General features: G+C 42.1%; 1 protein-coding gene across 1 annotated transcript; it reads right to left on the reverse strand.

The window, feature by feature from the left end:
- Positions 1-40: 40 nt before the first annotated feature.
- On the reverse strand, positions 41-18825 carry LOC116384912 (tyrosine-protein kinase Yes). Its single transcript, XM_031849973.1, has 12 exons — positions 18284-18825; positions 10603-10910; positions 8121-8220; positions 7448-7546; positions 6643-6746; positions 5818-5967; positions 5165-5320; positions 4518-4697; positions 3888-3964; positions 3514-3667; positions 2436-2567; positions 41-1686 (listed from the first exon to the last, which is right to left on the reverse strand). The coding sequence occupies exons 2-12, from the start codon at positions 10895-10897 to the stop codon at positions 1478-1480; spliced, it is 1656 nt and encodes a 551-aa protein (XP_031705833.1). The 5' UTR covers positions 10898-10910; positions 18284-18825; the 3' UTR covers positions 41-1477.
- Positions 18826-20405: the final 1580 nt, after the last annotated feature.

Consider the following 20405-nt stretch of genomic DNA (forward strand, 5'->3'; position numbering starts at 1 on the left):
CATTTATAATAATACAAAACTAGACTTCGTAAAGTCACGTCTTTATTGTACAAATTCCTCAGATGAGACTGCACCCGTTACCTCCCTCCCAAATATATTTTGCAATCTTCTCCATTTTTTTATTAATAATCTTTAAAAAATGACGATTTTGTAATATACAAAGCCCTTCTTTACAAGCTCAGCCGTACAATTAGTGTTCTTCACGTCATAATACTGTCCCCTATGAGTCAAAGGGAGCGAAATGCAAATATAAGATGTAAAAACAAAACTGTCATCATTGCTGTACAAGTAGTTTCTGCAGAGCCACTTCAGATACACGAACATTCAGTCAGTCACACTGCAGACAATTAAACGGTTGTTTCCCGTTTATTTGGTGGCTTTGTTCATGATTTCCACTTTTTAGAAAGAGCTCGTAAAAACGTCTTGTTTCCGTGAAGCGTCATTCTGGCTCAGCGAGAAGCCGCAAGTCCTCGAGTTCCATCGCTGTTTAACTCACTGACACATTACCCACGCTGTCTTTATGTAAGCACGTCTCTGTAGCGATCGCAGTGAGATTATACAACCTCGGCGGTGAGGGACAGAAAGAATTATGGCATTGTTGTAAAAAAAAAAAGTCTGAGCAGAGATTTCTAGATGATGATTGACAGTCAGGAAAGTCTTTAAATAGAAGCTATGAAACCATGTGATATGAATAAAATGTGATAAAGATTTGTGATAACAAAGGAACATATAACAGTAAAACCAAAAAAAAGTCAAAATGCATTTTAAGACATTCGGAAGGCATTAAAGACCATGTCACAGTCTCATTGTAGTCACTGATTTGTAACACATAAGATATTGCACTGCAGCTGATGAAGTGTAGCTTAAATTAAGCTGTGAGGGATTTACTTTTAAATAATTACTGTCAAGTGGACTGTGACAACGACCACCAGTCCCCTGAGAGCTTCTCCCTGTTAGTTTAATATATTATCTCTGTTAATAATTCATTGTTCTGATGCATTATTCACCAATTTACCACAAAAGAATACAATTTGAAGGATAAGTGGAGTGCGAGCTCTCCACATTAAACCGCATGTTTTTCTATTGCGAAGCATTATCACAGCTTATTTATACAGCAACAGACTGCGTTCATGAGAAAGAACCAAACACGTAGTGTATTTAGCATGACTGTAATTCATTTGCTTCTTTCTACCACAGTCATTAATGGACATTGTGAAAAAAAATCCACATTGAAAATCAAACATTACACACAGGTAAGACTTGTACCATCAATGAAAACAAAACAAGTATCAAAGTCAAATGAAATGATGGCGGATGCTGAAAGCAAAAAAAAAAAAAAAATCAAGAATGGGTAGAGCAAGTAGTGGTTTATGCGACTGGTTAGTTTGGTTTCCAGTCGACTTTTCGTCGAGATAATTAAGAGCTCGTGTCTTCAAGCAAGTGTCCTCCGAGGCGTAGGGATACGGGTCCAGGCAGGCTATAGGTTCTCTCCGGGCTGGTACTGTGGCTCTGTGGCGGTGAAATAGTCCTCCAGGAAGGACTGCAGGTACTCGAACGTGGGCCTCTCGTCCGGGTCCTTCTTCCAGCAGAGCTTCATCATCTCGTGCAGGGAGTCGGGGCAGCCCTGGGGGCAGGGCATGCGGTAGCCTCGCTCCACCTGCTCCAGTACCTCCCGGTTCACCATGCCTGAGGGGGACGCAGGAGACAGGAAGGACCGTCAGAGCTTTTAAGTTTAGGTTTCAGGAGATTCTTCTTTAAATGACCCGTTTTTTTTTGTGTGTGTGTATAACATGTTTAAAAATGCCCATTATAATTTATTCGAGCGGATCAGATATACAAAAGAGAATTGAGGTTCAAACCAACAAATATTTGGCTTTTTTTCTTGATAAATGACGCAAAAATTTAAAACAATAGATCCACATTTTGAGCTAGCTGTAGCTTCATATTTAGCTTCCAGACATCAGAGCGTATTGATCTTCTCATCTAACTTTCAGCAACGTTTTTTTTTTTTTTAAATAATAATAATTTATTAATTGTTTTAGCGCTCCATCTAATGGAAAGGGGAGCGGTGTGAAGGTGGTGCAGAACACTGCAGGCACTGCTCCCCAGGGCAGTGTCAGTCTGGCAGATGGTTATAAACAAGAGTGGCGTTCAATCTCCTGATCGCCCTCCACCAGATGGCCTCATCTAATCTCAAACGTGTGTGTGTGTGTGTAATGATATCAGTGTGTTGGTGTTTGTGTGTTCCTCCTGCAGAGGCATAAACAACCAGCGCAGACAATGTCAGCCGGCTTCACTGCATCCTCAGACATTAAGAAGCATGCCAGCTTGACGTCTAACTGACAGACTGAAAGCTGATAACTCCAGCCGTGAATCACCGCCCTCTTCTTCACACCCAGAGTGTGTTTATGAGTGTGTGTGTGTGTGTCACTTACCTGGGTAGGGCACTCTGCCTTTGGTGACGAGCTCAGTGAGTAAGATCCCGAAGGACCAGACGTCTGATTTGATGGTGAAGCGGCCGTACAGGGCAGCCTCTGGGGCCGTCCATTTAATTGGGAATTTGGCCCCTGTAATGTAAATGGAGAGGAGAGGGGTGAGGGGATTCCACTAGAGGGCGCATGCCTCCATGTCTGGCTTTATTTCCAGTGAATCACAATGACCATAATGACCTACAATCTGCCTTTCTCACAGCAGACATTTTGACTTGTCATGGTAGGAGAAGCACATGTTTAAAACACCACCATAGCTCTGTCCCATTTCAGTGTCCCTGTGAGAGTGAATGTGAACAAGCATGCACAACACCAGGAACCTGAAACCAAAACATAACAACACATCATTTTTGGTTGTGCAGCTTGTAAATACACCTCAGAGAAAAGTCTCTAGAATCATTTTGAGGTTTAAGGGATAAGAATGATTATAAAGGACATTATTATGGATCCTGTGTTTAAAGGGTTGGTTCACCCAAATTAAAACCCTAGAGTGGATTTCCGTGTGTCCAAGCATGACATTATGTTCTATGGCAGTGTATATTTGTCATTATATAAAGGCAATAGATCAGTAATGGAAAATAAAAGTACAGAACAACCACCTTTATATAAAAACCCATCATATTTTCTCTCTATAAATTACGTTAATGCCATTAATCAACGTGTCTTTTCAGAAAAGTTCAAAGTGTGTTCACATACATGCACACTAACAGCAGCAGAGCCCCCAAAACCTGGACAAATAAAACCAAAACTATCCACACAGCCAGATACCACGACGGGTAGGGTAGTCATTTGGGTGAACGAGCCCTTTACGAAGCAGACGTTGCAGTGAGATGAAGCGAAGTGAAAAGCGCAACTAATCAGAGGGAACAGGAGCATCTGCTTTTCCACCATTATCCTAATTCGCCATGAGAGGAGACAACAGGGAGTCGTCCTCCTTGTGAGGTCACCGCTCTACCCTGACACCTCGTTCACCTGTGACTAAGACAGGTTAGGTTGTGAGTTTACATGTAGTAGGCCCGCCCACCTTGCCTCGCCGTGTACTCGTTGTCCTCTATCAACCTGGCCAGGCCAAAGTCGGCGATCTTGCACACCAGGTTGTCGGCAACGAGAATGTTGGCGGCGCGCAGGTCCCTGTGGATGTAGTTCATCCTCTCGATGAAAGCCATGCCGTCAGCGATCTGAAAAAACAAAAAAAACATTTGACAGCATCTCCTGACGGCGGCTTCAGTAAATCATTTTTAGCTCACGCTCAGAACACCAAGCCCCTCTGTCAGACACAAAGAGGAAGAAATAATGAAAGAACAAAAGACATGTTCACCTGAGGCTTAAAATAGAAACTAGACACAAATTCTGTACTCGAGGAACAAAAAACATAGAGGTATGTGTGCTGTGTCTCACCTGTGCAGCCATGTCCACCAACAAGGGGAGCTTTAGGAATTTGCCGTCACCCTCTTTGAGGAAGTCGAGGAAGCTTCCTATAAAAGCAGCGACAGCGAGAGGTCGTAAATGCAGAGCAGCCATGATATACTGTAGGAGCAATAAAAGGGCCACCACACCAGCTGCATACCAACGTTCTGCTATATATGAGATGCTAAATATTTCAATTTAGCCCTCGATCCTTACTGAAATGAAACTGAATCTCAAAATAAGCACACATGCACACATAAATCGAATTACTCATAAAAGCCACAAAAAATAAAAGGCATGGCAGCTGATGCTTTGAAAACCTCCCACAAATCCACTGCAGTTTTCAATTAAACATTCCCAGTTTCAGGCCTCAGGGAACCACGAGGGACTCTCAAGGACTTTCAATCTGTGCATCGCATTAATTAAAACCTCCATAAAATTTACATTTTTCCTTTAAGGAAATCACCATATATCATACATCCCTGAAAAAGCCCTGCAAGATCAATTTAGTGCCTGACAAATCTACAGGCTAAGATGTGGCTTTCATAACAGGACGCAGCTTTTTTTCCAAGGTTGTCAAAATGAAAGGTTTTCGGGTATGTCTCAGGTGTCCGCGTGTACCTTTGGCCATGTACTCTGTGACGATGTAAATGGGCTCTTCAGACACCACGGCGTAAAGAGGCACCAGCTTGTCGTGCCTGAGCTTCTTCATGATCTGCGCCTCTTGGAGGAAGGCCTCAGGCGACATGGTGCCCGGCTTCAGCGTCTTTATGGCCACCTTAGTGGTGCCGTTCCATGTGCCTGCAGAGACAAAGATAGGGAGAGGAACGCCCACAGGCCGCAGGGTTAATGAGTGCTGTTAATGGGCTGGGAGCAAGACAATATCATTAATTAGGTCTTGAAAATTGCTCAGACATGTGCTGTCATGCACGCACTCCTCGCAGAAGTATGCCTGGGATGAGCGGATACGAGGCCGGCGGTTTCGAAAAAGGTTCAAATAATTTTGTCTTGAGCTGAGTGAGACGATCTCTGGAGATAAAGAGAACACAACAAACAGAGGAAGCGACTGCAGGAAGTGGATAATTCTGGACAAAAATAGACAATAAATATAAGCAGAGTGTTTGTGTGTGTTCGACGACACAAATCCGGGCTAATTTTGAACAGTATTTCCCCATCGAGAAGATTGCGACTGAATACTAAACAAATGCTTGACGCCAGAAAGCATTTTCTGAACATGTTCCTGCGTGTCTCGTGTGTGTTGCTCTTACCAATCCAGACCTCTCCAAAGCAGCCCTGGCCCAGTTTGAGCTCCAGTCGCAAGGACTCCCGGGGGATCTCCCAGGCATCTTTAGCAAGCCCCTGGGTCTGCGGCTTGACTGTGGGGCAAACCGAGGTCAGCCTGTGGCAAAGCCCGTCGGCATGCTCTGTGACGAGGGGCGAGACGCAGAGATCGAAACGTTGCATTACACCCGGCAGTGACACAAACACACACACACGTATCAGTCCTCGAAACCAGCGAGATACAGCGGTTTTATAGACAAAGTCTGTTTTATGCATCGTTCATTCCTTTTGATGTGGATGAATTCATGCTCCTGTACTAACTGTGATGAAATATGGATGAGATACACCAAAAACCCGCTGCAGAGTCAAACTCAAATGAAGCGGGATGACAGAGATTTAACCTCAACGACGAGGCCCAAAATCCTAACTGCTCCATCAATTGTTATTAAAATTAAAGACTATTCATCTCTGAGGGCCTGCTGCAGGTGGCACAGCAAGCTGCATGGTGGCACAAAACAGCAGGTGTGTCGGAGAGTAATTTGCAGGTGTGGTGACAGACTGATGATGACTGATGAATGAGAGATGACAGGAAAAAGAAGAAAAAAAAGAGCGTGAGAGGGAAGCATTGCAAACTGCATACCTGTGTAGTGTTTGACGACCTTCTGTAACGTGTCAAACTGTGCTCGGGTAGTGATGTAGTATCCCCCGCTGTCAAGCTTGCGGATCTTGTAGTGCTTGACGTTGTCTCCTTTGGCTTCATCCCAGTCTCGTATGGAGAGAGAGTAAGCACCTGGAGGAGACGAGGGACATGTTCTTCATCCATCGCAAACAAAAAGCGTCAAAGATCGGACTGTAGAGCACACGAATCCTCATCAACTTTACAGGTGTAAAGTCAAGAAACAAACTGAGAGCAGAGGATCAGCAGACTGCACTCATAGCTCCCAAATGAAGCGAATGTATTTGTCAGGCACTGATAAAAGACGAGAGCATATTAGCATTTAGTTCAAAGGCTCGCAGAGCCGCTAGCGGGTCTGTTAGACTGTTCCACTGTCTTCTCTGTTTCTTTCATCTCCTTCTTTCTTACTACAACTTTTGCTACTTCTCTAATTCTTGGAAAGCTTCCGTCTTGAAAAGTGCTCCATGAATACATTTTGTCTGATGTTGCTGCGGAGAAGAAGCCAGTTAGGGAGAATGTATTATCAGGTTCCCATCAACACAGTTTGCTTCACACCAAAATGCTCAGTGGGAGTTGTAGTGAACTTCTTTCCTCACATTTTGTACACAGTTTTAACCTTTGAATTATTAATCAAAGAACCAAACGTCTTCTGATGCAGCTGCTCATCTTACGTACTGATGATTAAACCGGGACAGTTTTTTTTGTGTCCATACAAGCCTTTAAGTTCTCCAACTTCTAGCAGCATTGTCCACACTGCTACGACCATACTTATAAAGACGCGATCATCACCTTTAGTGGTTTCACTTTCTCGCACTAGGAAAGTTCCTCGATGGTTTCCTGGATTCAGCAGCAACCTCTCAGCATCTTTGCGTCCCATCTTACCAAAGTACCACCTGTGAAGAGGAAGCATGTACATTAAAAACTCAAAAAAACTCAAAACTTTAAAGGTCACATATCACACTCATTTTTCAGGTTCATACTCGTATCTTTGGTTTCTACTAGAACATGTTTACATGCTTCAATGTTCCAAAAACACATTATTTTTCTCACACCGTCTGGTTGAATATACTTGTATTCGCTCTTTGTCTGAAATGCTCCGTTTTAGAGCGTGTCTCCTTACAAAAGCCCAGTCTGCTCTGATTAGGCTTGTGAGATAAAACAGGGTGCACCTTTGCAACGGTAGTTCTCAAGTAGTAGGTGGAGATACTCAGATGGTGGCATATTCTAATGAGCCCGCATGTGACATAGGAAGGGAAGCAAAATCTGATTGGCTTGCTGAATCACATGTTTTCTCATCTAAAAACTGACTGGGGTTGTATTATTTCACAGTTTTGGGTTTGGTAGGCACTCCGAATACCCCAAAAGTATGTGAACAAGCATTGAAAAAGGGGACTTTTTCATGCTATGTCCCTTTTTTCAATGGTGACTGATAAGCTGACTGTTAAAAATCCCATTGTGAAGCTTCATCCCGGTAGTGAAGCTGTTAATATTTGGACTGTCTTGTTAGCCACGTGAGATGGGATCATGCTAGTGTTATTAGTCTCCTGGTACAGACTCCGTAGATGGAGGACTAGAGGCTATAACAAGGCCTTACTCTTCAGCCTGGATGGAGTCAGCAGGGGCCACGTAATTGCTCGGGATGTAGCCGTTTCTCCCCGTGTTGATGGAGCGAGCCTCCCACCAGTCTCCCTCTCTGCAGGAGGACAATGACACAGGAGACATGAGACAAATGACTCGTCCATTCAACAGTCAACCAAGGCCTGGTACCATATCCTGCTATGACTGATACGCTGGATGGAAACCGGTTAATAGCGGTTAATGGTTAATAATTCACGCATCAGCTTTTCATGAAATGATCCTCCCTTTAGCTACTATGGTGGCTTATGGGAAATGGTTTGAAGGCACATAGCTGTTTTAGCAATTTGTTCTGCATTCATTTAAACCCCCTGATTCTTTGAAATGTGCGGTAGGACTGAAAAACATTGTCACAATGGGAATTCAATGAGACTAATCTACTTTACATGACAATGCTGTAACCTCGGGCGACAATTCTGCCCCAGCATGAATTAAATAAAAGATCCACAGCACTGTGCAGAAAGCCAGCATCAGGAAAACGAGTCGCAATCAAATGCATTCATGAACACAGGTACAACTAGGAACAGGTGCAGCTCAGGATCACTGCTCGGAAGAGAGTCATCTCGTCATCACTGGAAACAGATCTGAGTAAAAGCCCCATGGACCGAGAGAGAAACTGGGAAGATGCTTACGTGTTGTTGATGATCTGGAAGCGGTCCCCTTTTTTAAAGGAAAGATCGTCAGATGTTCTAGCTTCATAGTCGTACAAGGCCACAAAGAAGGTAACGCCACCTAAAAAAAAACACAAAAACAGATGCATTTGTGATGAATAACTAGCTTGTGAACACATAACAGCAGAGGGCATTACGACGCTGAAGACTAGAGGGACTGCATCAGGAAACGATTTCATTTGTGTGTGTGTGACTGTTTAAATGGCCTATTAAGGTGGATAAAACTGTCTCGCCAAGGTCTGAGAGCTGTATTGATTTTCTATGGTTTATAATTCTGTAGTATGAGTATTTCCCCTGCATGGAAACCACGACTGTGACTAGACTCAAGCCAAAGGAAAGTCAATGCATTAAACCAGTTTTTAATAGCTTTGTCTCCCTTACAGTCATAATTTACATCCATATATACATAGATATGTATATATGGATGTAGATTATAACATACTAACATGTTATTATCATGTTATATGTTCTACAAGTCATAGTTCTGTAAATTATGGTAAAAGTCAACTCATCTTTCCGTCCCCTAGCAGCATCCTGTAAAACATCCTGCCGGCTGTACAGCCACGCCCTCAGACAGATATTCATATATACCTACCACCGACAACAATGCTGTCAACAGTAATCTCATTATCCCAAGCCATGGCAGTGCCACCTTCGCACTGCCATGGCTCTGAGAGCCAGATAATCCAACATGGAGGAGGATTACAACCTAAATCCCACAGAAACAGGAGGGTTCAATCTCATGTCTTTGCTCTCAGGATCGCTGTAAGCTGCTCAGATACATTAAGGGTGATCACAGATGATAAGAGGACCTGTGTTGACTGTAACAAGGAAAAGCTAGTTAAAATAACAATGGCTGGGGCATTAGCCGTGACCCCGACGGTGTTAAGTGGTTTTTTTTTGCATGTTTTAGCCCATTTACTGTAATACACAATCATGTACACTGCTGACCATTCTCCTCAGCTTAGTGCGTTTTGTATTTAAATCACTATTAACATCGGGCATCATGTAGCAACATTCTCTTAAATGTCTTCATTTTTTTTCTAAAAACAAAAAATGAAGAGAAGCTTTGTCCAGATAAGCCAAAGAATAACCCTCAAAATCTGCTCTTAACAGGTGGGCTGAATGATGAAAACCACTTAATGTGTTGCACCGTGTGCTCTGGCACACGCCCAAGAATTGGAGCGATGCCACAAAAAAAAAAAGCTGTAAGGAGAAGAAATGAAGCAGTAGTGAAATGAAGGGGTACTGTTAAACAAACCTATACAAAGTAAACATTGGATTTTCCGTATTGGGATCCATGGACCAATTGTATTTCTTTATCCCATGAATTTAAAAATGCAAAACTCTAAATATACATATAATAATCTAAATTTGATCATACCATATTCATGTATTTTTTATGTTCCTCAAATTCAAAACATGTTTCCTTGTGTTGCACAAACTGTGTGGAGTGTGAAAGCAAGATGTTTTTCCTTATCGTGTTAAGAGTTTTCTCAAACACTTGCAAATAAAATCTCTTAAGAGCAACAATAAGGAAACATTGGTGAGTCTCATAAATCAATGCACAATGCTAAATAAGCAAACTAAATTAGAACAAATCATAGCTACAAACAAAAGTAAGGGGACATTTTATTTGTTTATTGCTTCCTGTATGTCTGTTTTTAATCTGGACATTTTGGTCTTTATCATAGTGTGGCTATTCATGTGTAAGTAAGTAAGAAAAGCCACATCGAACAAATGACAAAACGCTGTCCAAACTGGGATAAAACCAGAGCTTAGTGTCGCGTGATAGCATGCTAACATATTCTAATTAGCTCCAAACATTAAGTAAGTAATGGGAATGTCATTTTTGCAAATGTTTGGTCATGAATCAAAGTTTCATACACAATCATGGAGCTAGAGGAAAAGTTGAGGGATCCCCAAAGTTATTATAATTCATTCGAAAGGGGACATGAAGGTGTGTTTAAAATTTCATGGCATACCATCCAACAGTTGTTGAGAAATTTCTCTCAAAACCAAAAAATGTCAACCTCACGGTGGCAATATTAACGATATTTGGGATCACCAAAGTCAGTCGGATTAATTTCCTTTGCGCTAGCAAATCTCCATCTCTGTAAGCATGACTGAAACATGACGGATTACACATCTGCAGCGAGTCAAGTCTCTACAACTTGATTTAAATACGAATTTAAAATCAATATGGTATTAAAAATTAGATACCACGGTATTATGGAAACACTCCAGCAGAAAGCTGATTGGAGGAAAGATTACGAGTGGCTGCCTGGAAGATAAGAAGAAACTAAAGCCCAATGGTACGCTTCAAAATAAATGTGGTCAGCATTAAAGCCAGAAAATAACACCAGTATGATATTAAAAGGGTACTGTGCTCCATGAAGACCATCATCAGCATTGTAACATCTTACACTAAAACACTACTCACTTGAGACGGCACCAGAGAACGAGTTGGACACAGGACCGGAGAAGGACGATGACGCTCCTCCAAAGGGAGTCATGGCAGACGGGCCGCCGAACGGCGTGAGGGTGTGGTTGAAGTTTGCCGCCCCAGAGCCCGATGAAGAGGAGGGAGGTTGGTTCTGCGGCAGCTGGGTGGGATCCGGTCCGTAGTGACCCACGTGAGGCGTGGTTATGGTGGCGTTGGGGTCTGACGACGTGGAGTTCTCTGGCCGGTACTTCATCGTAGGACCTTTGTCCTCTTTGCTCTTAACGCAGCCCATCGTCTCGTCCTGCCTGGACAGACACGACACAAAGCCGTCACTTTAATGCCAGCAGATTAAAGAATACAGCATCAAATCCATCGGTGATGATACATAAAAAAGGTGAAGGGGGCCAAGGGAGGTGCAGGATTAACGACGGCAACATAAGGCCTGTAGGCGCATGCACATCCGATATGGAACAAAAATCTAATGACCTGATATTTTCAAGTGAATCATTTTGTTGTTGCGACCCGCTAAGACTATAAGCCATGTGGTAACTGGGACATATGGGTAAATGGTAAATCCGCTTTGAACCATACACGACTGTAACGTGTAGATTCAGTTGAGCATGCATGCTTTGAGGTATGACAACGGCAAAAACGGATGGACAGAAAGATGATTATCATTTCATATTGTGATCTAATACATGGCTGTTCCATAAAGAGATCCCTTAATGTTTACAGACAAATGACGGATTAAAACCGTTCTAAAGCCGTTCTGCCTTGAAATGGAGAGAAATGAGAACTCTTCACAGGGCGCTCCGCCCATGTGCGCATTACTAAAGATGCCTACCGCACACAGAGCCAGAGGCCCAAAGGTTCAGGGGTCACTGGGCCAGAGCAGTTTGACGTTAATAGTTAGAGCGTGAATGAAATAACATGCAAAATGACTACAACTAGAATCAAAACTACCACAAATGGACTCAAAACAACTACAAAGGATGCATAGCAACTACAAAGAGAAGCAAAATAACCAGAAACTGAATCAAAATGACCACAAAGGGATGCAAAACAACTACAAAGAGACTCAGAATGACCAGAAAGACTCTAAGTGACCACAAAGAGACTAAAAAGAACTAAAAGATGCAAAAGTGTCGCAAAGACACTCAAAACAACTAACTAAAGACACTAACAGCGACCGTGTCTGAGTCCATATTGTGTCTCTGAGTCTGAGAATTCTTAGTTCACCTGCAAAATGTTACATAAACAGTCTGGGTGTCTCATATGTAGGAGGAATGGTGGGGGTCTTTAACATGTCTGAACCCAGAAACACAATGTCTCGTAAGGATTCAAAACATCGGTGTGTCTCGATTTGCGTGGTTGTCATTCCTCCTGCTAACACAATTTGGATGGAGTCGCACCGAGGCATTCTTTTGTGAGGTGAGGGCCCGGAAAATGTGGAGACAATCAGACATGCTCGGAAAGAAGTCCAAGCTCGGGGGGAGATCAGAGCGTTTGCGTCCTCCAAGAACAACAGCTGCTGGAGGAGTTGGACTTTAATTGGCGCTGACACATTACAAGACAGTTAAACAATAGAGGACTGAAGCGAAGCAGGAGCTTTTATTCAGTGATGAGGAGTATGAAAGCAGACTGAACAAACACAGTGCTACTGAGCAGCAATGTGGCACAGTTGCTGACAAGAGTGATGAGATTACAGGGTCAAATGCATCGGTGAAACAGAGGAGGCACCTTTCACTGATTTTGGAACAGTGGCCTTGATTTCGGGGAGGTGGGAGGGATTTTTTTTCCTCATCGGCGCATCCGAGAGTTCATCGAGTTCTCCGGCTGAACTGCCAAGGAAATCAACAAAATGGGTAGAAACCATAGAAACCTTCCAAAGACTCGGAGCACTTCGCTCAAATAAAACCGTACAACCGTTTAAATTGCAGGTTGCAGCTCTGAGCACTGGCAGTCCTCTACAAAAACATTTTACGAGCGGCCCGTCACTGAAGACGTGTCTGAAGCAGATTTCCAAAAAATGTCTTCAAAGGACCAATAAATCTAATCTCGGATGTTAGATCTCGAGCCAGCATGTTGAGAGTGTTGGCATGGGGGAAAAAAACGTTTCCAACCTTTTCCTTTAACGTAGAGACAAAACCAGTGTCACGGAAACACAGCGGAGGGCTTCACTCACTGGCTTATAGTCAAGTATGGCGGGCTGTTGTTTCATCGTCACACAGACGAGAGCCTGACTCGTTGGGTCGGCAGTGAATTTAGCACGCTATAAAACACTGGACAGCGTCCCAGGATTTAAATGTGAGTTTTCTCTTCCAAAATTGAGACATCAGCCGTTTACATAGAAGTGACATGACTCGTCCCAAATTAGCATTAATGCATAAAAACTGAGCTGAACTAATTGAGCCTTTGAAAGAATAATTAACAACATAAAAAACACCATATTAGCATAGTATCATTTGTATTCATACTGTATAAGAAGCTTGGTTATTAATTCTGTTTTTTTTCTTAACTGCATTGTCGGCCTGCACGCTGCTTACAGTGAATGCAAATCCCCATCTCTCATTTCCTGTCATCCCTTTACTGTCAAACTATCTCATACAAATTTAAAAATCAATACTTTTAGTCACTACTGCTAATACTACTACAGTACAATAACACTGGTTTATGACCAAATATCTGCGGAACTTGTGTTTAGTGCTAATTGGCTAATGTTAGCATGCTAACACGCTAAACTAAGACAGTGAACCTGGTCAATATTACGAGCTAAATATCAGCAGGCTAGCATACTGATGTTGGCATTCAGTTAAAATGGCCACTGTGTCGAAGCTGTTGTCTTTTATTATTGAAAAACACTTTGTTCTTTGGCTTTTTGTCAAAGAAAGTAAGCTGTTAGAGACAAACAGGAAATAGAAGTGTTAGCAGTAACCCTTGTGAGGATTTATACAGTAAGATTTAGACACTTCACAGGAAGTAAGAGACAAAGTGCTTTATGCTTTACATTCAGGGTTTTAAGCAGCGTTACAAACACGCAGAATTCCATCACGTTGCAGCAGAAGAGCGCTTCAGAGCGCCTCAGTCAGCAGACAGGGTGTGTACATACAGTCATATGATGTTTCCACCATCTTTACCAAGAGAGCTGAACTCAAACTGCACCATACTACACAGAAGCAATTAATTCTTCAGGGAAAATGTCTTTTAAAATATGGTAAATCTACACATTTTATGCACAATCGCCACCGACTCCAGGGAGATAAGTAGAGCTCGGCAAAGCGACAGAATAACTCGGATAAAATTCCCATTAGTGGCTGTGTGGGCATAAAGACAATGATTTAGTACCGGAGAGGAAGTGACAGGGGGGAACAGCAGGTTGGTGGTATGAGGGAGGGGGCAACCAGGCACACAGTGCCAGCTATACCAGCTTGAACTACGAGGATTATGAGGATGGAGGATTTACTCTAAGAGGATAATAGCAGAAAAAAAAAGAAAAAAGAGGAGTGACCACCAGGGCCTGGAGCTGAAACAGTGCCGAGCCCAGACTCCACCTGCACACGGTCATTTTGGTGGTGGCAGTGAGATGGGTAGACTCTCTACGAGGAGCTTTATCTACACTTCAGATTACCAAAGTGAGACTCCAAGGAGGAGGTAAAAAAACGATGCAACAATTAGTGTCGGTGGCATCGAAGGCCGCGAAGAGCAAGATGTCTTAATGAGAGGTGTCTGGAAAAGATTGCACCTCATCTTAAATAAATAATCCAAAAAACTGTGCAGCCAGACTGGATCTTAAATGTCAAACCTCACTGACTTTAACATCCAAGTCTGTTCACTTTAAACTCAAGCACATTCCTGAACAGCGGAGCCATGAAACCACATGGAAAAGCGGCCTTGCTGCTAATAATAGCAACTTATTCTTATTGCTGACAACATCCCGTTAGCCCCGGGATGAAAACATGACCTACAACAGCACACAAACACCAGAGGACTCCCAGTTGCACCAGTTAGGAGCCACACAATACCAATGAGGGAGGAAGGTGAAAACACGTAGGATCCTTCCTCTATCTGATGGGAAAGTCATGGTGCTATTAGAGTCCTGAGAGACTGATAGAGACAGAAAATAAAGACAAAGTGAGCTTTTCATTCAGCTTAAAGCGCTGTGATCTGGTACAGACTGAAATGATCCGCTAAAGGCTAAACATGTCTCTTTCTTTAGCCAGCATGAGGTCTTAAAAACAAAGATGTGTATTATTTTATTCAGTGCTAGCAGAGGCCTTTTCTTTAGTGGGAACTATGAAAAAGAAATTATACTCTGGAGACTCAAACCCAAAGATGTTCAGTTTTCTATCATTTATGACAAAAGAAAAGCATCAAATTCTCACATTTGAGAGGCTGAAGACATGAAATATTTGTCAGTTTTGCTTAAATCGTTTTTACTAAAACAGTTATTCGACTATCAAAATAATAATTTTCTGTCACCTGACTCGTCGACTACATGTTGGACTCTTCTTGTTATGTATTAACAAAGCTTCCAACACAGCAAATATAAGCGAGCACATTTCTTGCAAGAGGCCGAGCAACACGTCAAAAAGTTTGTATAATAAACATAAACAACTAAACGTCTTAGCTGACGAACAACATGGGAATATTCTCATAACTTTAAGACCTGCACTCTCCTTATCAGCAACCTGCTTTTGGTTTGCTCTTCCCCGCTCCGACCACAGAGGAAGAATTCCACACAGGCTTCACAAAACGCTGATAAGACAGAGGAGAGCTCCGTGTTGTCTCTCGCACACTCGAAGCCAGAACGATGAAGACGTTTGGGTGCTGGCAGCGGTCATGGTTCAGAGACAAAGTTCAGCTGAGTAAGCCGACTGCAGGAGGGCCGGGCGATCCACAAAGAGATGCCTAGCTTTAAGATACTTTACTGAAGTTCAGATTGGTTGATTAATCGCGTACTTGCTATCTGACTGAAAAGACACATTTTAAATCTTTTGCATATCATGAATTATAAATAAAGTAACTTTAAGAACTTTAGAAACGTTGATTCTAAACTACATGTAGGTTCTTTCAGCATCTTATTTTACTGAAACAAGCTCCACTCTTCTGGGGTTTAGGTTTTTCTAGACTGATGAAGTCAACATTTGGCCAGAAGTCTGAAGTCTGAAGCATCTGAAGGAGTTCAGTCTGAGTGAAACCCGGCCCAGCGTCCCGACAGACAGCTGTTAGCGGCTGCAGACGGGGAACGGTCTCTGGAGCTTTACTGGGCTTCAGATCTGCAACAGATGCTGCCTCACCACCACCTACCACATTCCTCTGCTGCCAAAGGCTTTAAACTGGGTCTGGAGAAAAGTCATGTGATGTTACGGATGTGAATGGGACGTCTATGGAGAGACATCAGCACGTGACTTCAGAGTGCCTGACTGTTTTATCTTGTCTTTAGCATCAATACTTCAGTCTTGAGTGAAAAGCTGGAAATTGAAGTTAATATTATCACTTTCTTTTAACTAAACTTGACAAATCAGAACACAAGTCCTCCTAGAAAATCTTTTTGTGTTGCTCATGTGAGTTATTGTGCTGCCAGAAGAACAGACATCACAACATTCTCTAGAATAAACAGGCCTCATGGGAATACCTGAATCCTGGCACCTGAGTCTGGGCTAAGTGTGAGCTATTTTGGGAATCTCAGTGTGTGTCTACAAATTTGTCGGCACAAAACAGGGCCGAGTGTTTGAAGTGTCAACATCTAATAGAGTGACCACGTGATGGCCTGGATTGGGCTGTTTTTTTCCTGTGGAGAAACATATCCAAACCCACCACTTCGCATACCGAATGCCAACTGATCATTTCAAGATTTTTACTGTTTTTCAATCAAAGTTTAGTCTCTTGAAGCAATGCTGCCTGTTGTAAAATATATTTTCTATGCTTTTTCTTATTCGGTGTTACTTTTTTCCCTATAATAACTTGTAATAAAAGATACATCCTAATGTGGGTACATGATATTCTCTTTTTTTTGTAAAAGGTCATTTTCTTATACATATACAGTATAGCCGTGACATTATATCGCTGCAAATGTTAAATATACAATGTACTCTCTTACTCATATTTGATTGACTATTTGCAACAGGCGTGGCATGCCTCATGTGCATTATGGGTATGTAAGATGGCGACTCTCTCTGTGCTTGGTGCTGGAAACGTTAGACATCAAATAAATGACCTGCAGATCTGTCAGTTTTTCATTCTGTTTCGATCAAAAAGTTTCACATCTTAGTAATGAGGCGAGATCTCACAGATATTGAGCTGCGCCTTTCTCAAATGCGGGAACATTTAGTCTGTAACTCTGTAGCCGAAAAAGACAGAAAATCTGAATTTGTGATGAAAAAGCAGCCACAGATTAAATGCACCGTTCTCACACACCAGCTTGGTGTCAGCTTGATACTGACCTTATTAAGCTGTTCAGGCAATTACGTAACATCTATTTTTTCCAATATCATTTTAAAAGTCAGTGTTTATATCAGCCACCATGTGTTACGTTAAATAAAAATGATATCGATGGGTTCCACACAGTGAGGTGCACTGATTTTACTGCCACATTTAAATAAGACACACATTTGCACTGCTACTGTTGAGCGATATAAACAGAAATAAAAAACTTCCTTGGGTGGAAGAACTTTTGCAGAATGGGTCAACAAAGTCACCGTGCATTCATTGTCTAAAGAATGGTGCCACATTGTAATAACATATATCTTAGACATCGCGGTATCCCCCTTTAACTTCCCTCACTCCTCAAGTTCACCAGCCCTTATATGGACTCAATACAAGCAATGATTCAGTCACGGATGTGCAGAGCTGTTCAGGATGTGCTGCGTCCTTTACATGACATGTTGAGGACACTCCCTCTGTCCCTGAACTCCAAGTGGAGGTGGAAAAGTAGAAGTAGAAGAAAGCAACAGCACAAACTGAAGACAGACAAACTGTGACTCGGCTGTTCGATCAGGAATTTTGAATTCACACCAAAGAGGGCCCTGAACCTCCTCTTCCTCCTCAACCTGCTACTGATTTTACAATAATCTGACTCAGCACGAGTCAAAGATTGGGTTGAATATCTGAAATGATGAGGTGGCACTTTTGCTTCTCTTGTGTCTGGCTTTAAATGAATACAATAAGTGGAACACAGCTTTAAAACAGGAGAACATTTCTGTGTGAGGGTTAATAGAGACAGACAGATAACATCAATTAAATCGTTTGTACTCACTTGACTTTAATTTATAATCTTGTGTTTTACTACGATATAAATGAAACCATATATTATGAAATATTGAACATGTTTAAATGTTATTATAGGTTTTAAAGGCAGAGGTATGCTGACCTTGTCCTACTTTAAAGAATGCTTTCCGATGTGGTTTCAGTAATAATCCTGCGGGACTTCACGCACATGCTGTATCTTCACTGATATTTTAACCCATTTAAACATGATGTAATGATTAATGCATAACTCTGGGATTGCTTGGGAGAATTACATGCATGCTACAACCTATACCGACAGGTTTGTATGCGTATTATCATAAGACAGTTTCATTCCTTTGTTGATGACAGGTCAGACAGGCGAGCAGCTGCGTTTCGGCCCATCCTCATCTAATCCTGCTCACAAAGACCACTTTAATTTGGGGATTTTTACCTTCTCAAATCCGCGTTCTCCTTCTTGATTCCTCCTTTTATTTCCTTCACCTCCGATCCGGGCAATAAAAGAAAAAAAAAATCAGAGTTATTCCAACAGGGACCGAACCGCCTTCATCTTCAGGCTGCAGGATATTTTATCCTGCTGGATCAAATAAAAAAAAAAACTGTGAACAGATTTGACGCTGAAGTTAAATCAGTGGAGCGCGAGAGTCATTGAGGACGGAGGAGACAGTCATTGTCCTCGCAGAGGATTAATCCAGCAAAAAAAAAAAAGTGAGATCCTGAAGTGTCCCAGCTCCTCGTAGCCTCTACTTCCTACTACTGAACTTACATCAACCCCCACCACACAACAACATGGCCGACCCTGTCTGCGGGACTGGGAGAGCCGCACACAGCTGGAGAGAACCGTCCGGTACAGCTGATCTGAGAACAGCTGAGGAGACGAGACGACCACACTAAAGAGGAGGGCTGGAGGCGGGTGGGGTGGGGGGGGGGGGACCGGCTGAATAGAGAAATTATAAAGAGATCATCATGTGAGAGGAGCAGAGGAGAGCGGACCTGCAGACTGGAGGAGGGTGGTTTCATGGAGAGAAAAGGGTGGACTCAAAGCGTCCTCTGTGTGCGCACCGTTTTCAGTCACAAGTCTAGAGCTCTAGCTCCCCCTGCTGGCTGCACCGCTGCTACTGCAGCTGCACATCTGCAGCTCGGGAAATCTGAAGCAGCTTGATTAGCCAAGTAGGGGACACCGGGGGCAACCGTAAAAATGTATAATTTCCATGTCATTACGAAAAACCAGAGCCGTTTAATGAGAGTCACGTCATCTCAGTTCACTCCAATGGACCTTTGTCTTTATAGCAATTAAAAAATCCTGTTGTCTTGAGGCTATTTTATCAAACGTGTAATTAGAGGGATACCAGCATCTAAATGAGAGTTGAATATTAATATTAAATATATATTGTGAGCTAAATATAAGATTGAGGTGTGTAAATAAAGTTGTGGATGTAGGTGTGGGAATGAGCACTTCAATTGTGGGGTATACGAGCCATTATAATAAAGTTAACGATACACAACAATAAGGAAGAGTGATATTTTTGTGACACATCTATTGATATGGAATTAGGGTGCATATTAGAAAATGCTAAACAAAACCCTAACATAGGGTTTGATTATTGACGGCTTCTGTTAACTATTACCTGTCTAGATGTTGCAACTCAGCTGATTTTTGATTGATTGATGGATAGCTGAGGGTTAAACTGGAGGACCTCGTGAGATAGAAAACACAAGGTGATGCAGGAGCAGTGATGCTGAGTGCTGAGTTAACATTAGCGAGATTTATAACATAATAAGGTGTGTTTCAAATAAGACAAGAATAAGGAAACATGCTAATTGTCATTATTTATTTTTATTTTTATTTTTTACTTACTTTTACTTGCGATAAACTCAAGGATTAATGTTGTTAAGAACAGTCCCCTACTTTGTCAGCTAAATAAAGTATTTAAAGATCCATAGAAACATTGTTATGACAAAGCTGAAAACAAATCTGTTTTTATTAACTAATGAAAACATGATTTTATGGAGATACATGTTTTTTAAAGGAACATTTATTTACAGTAATAAATAAATAAATAAATGAAAGTAAAAAAAGAGGGAACAAATAATGCGATGGTAAATCTCTGACAGAATAAAATAGATAATAGATTAAAAGAATTTACACACTGCATTTTTTTCCCATATGTCCAATTCGCATCTTAATTACACACGTTCCTGTCGCTTTCATTCACCTCAGCACTTCTGGTGATACACACACACACACACACACACACACACACGCACCCATCCTCCAGATTTTATTTAAAAATCCACTCTCTGTCAAGACCTCTCGTTGTAAAAGCTGGGTGGTAAAATACTTTAATCATGAGCCTCAATAAAACTCTTTAAACACGACACGTCAACACCAGTAGGCACTATAAAAAGCTAACAGTACTTAAATTAGAATGAGTCATATGTTCTTATTTGGTGATCTAAAGGTCACACACACACACACACACACACACACACACACACACACACACGCGCGCGCGCGTCGTCTGCTATTTGCATACCGATGTGTACAAACGGGA

This window comes from Anarrhichthys ocellatus, unplaced genomic scaffold (assembly GCF_004355925.1).
Source record: "Anarrhichthys ocellatus isolate YVR2014 unplaced genomic scaffold, GSC_Weel_1.0 scaffold10, whole genome shotgun sequence".
Taxonomy (NCBI): Eukaryota; Metazoa; Chordata; class Actinopteri; order Perciformes; family Anarhichadidae; genus Anarrhichthys; species Anarrhichthys ocellatus.

Excerpts from the sequence above, each read along its gene's own strand:
- LOC116384912 (XM_031849973.1), bottom strand. The coding sequence starts at position 10,897 with ATGGGCTGCGTTAAGAGCAAAGAGGACAAAGGTCCTACGATGAAGTAC. Across the intron at positions 8,221-10,602 it reads GTTCTCTGGTGCCGTCTCAA|GTGGCGTTACCTTCTTTGTG; the intron begins GTGAGTAGTGTT and ends GTTTTTTTTTAG. Across the intron at positions 5,321-5,817 it reads GGTCGTCAAACACTACACAG|AGCATGCCGACGGGCTTTGC; the intron begins GTATGCAGTTTG and ends CCCTCGTCACAG.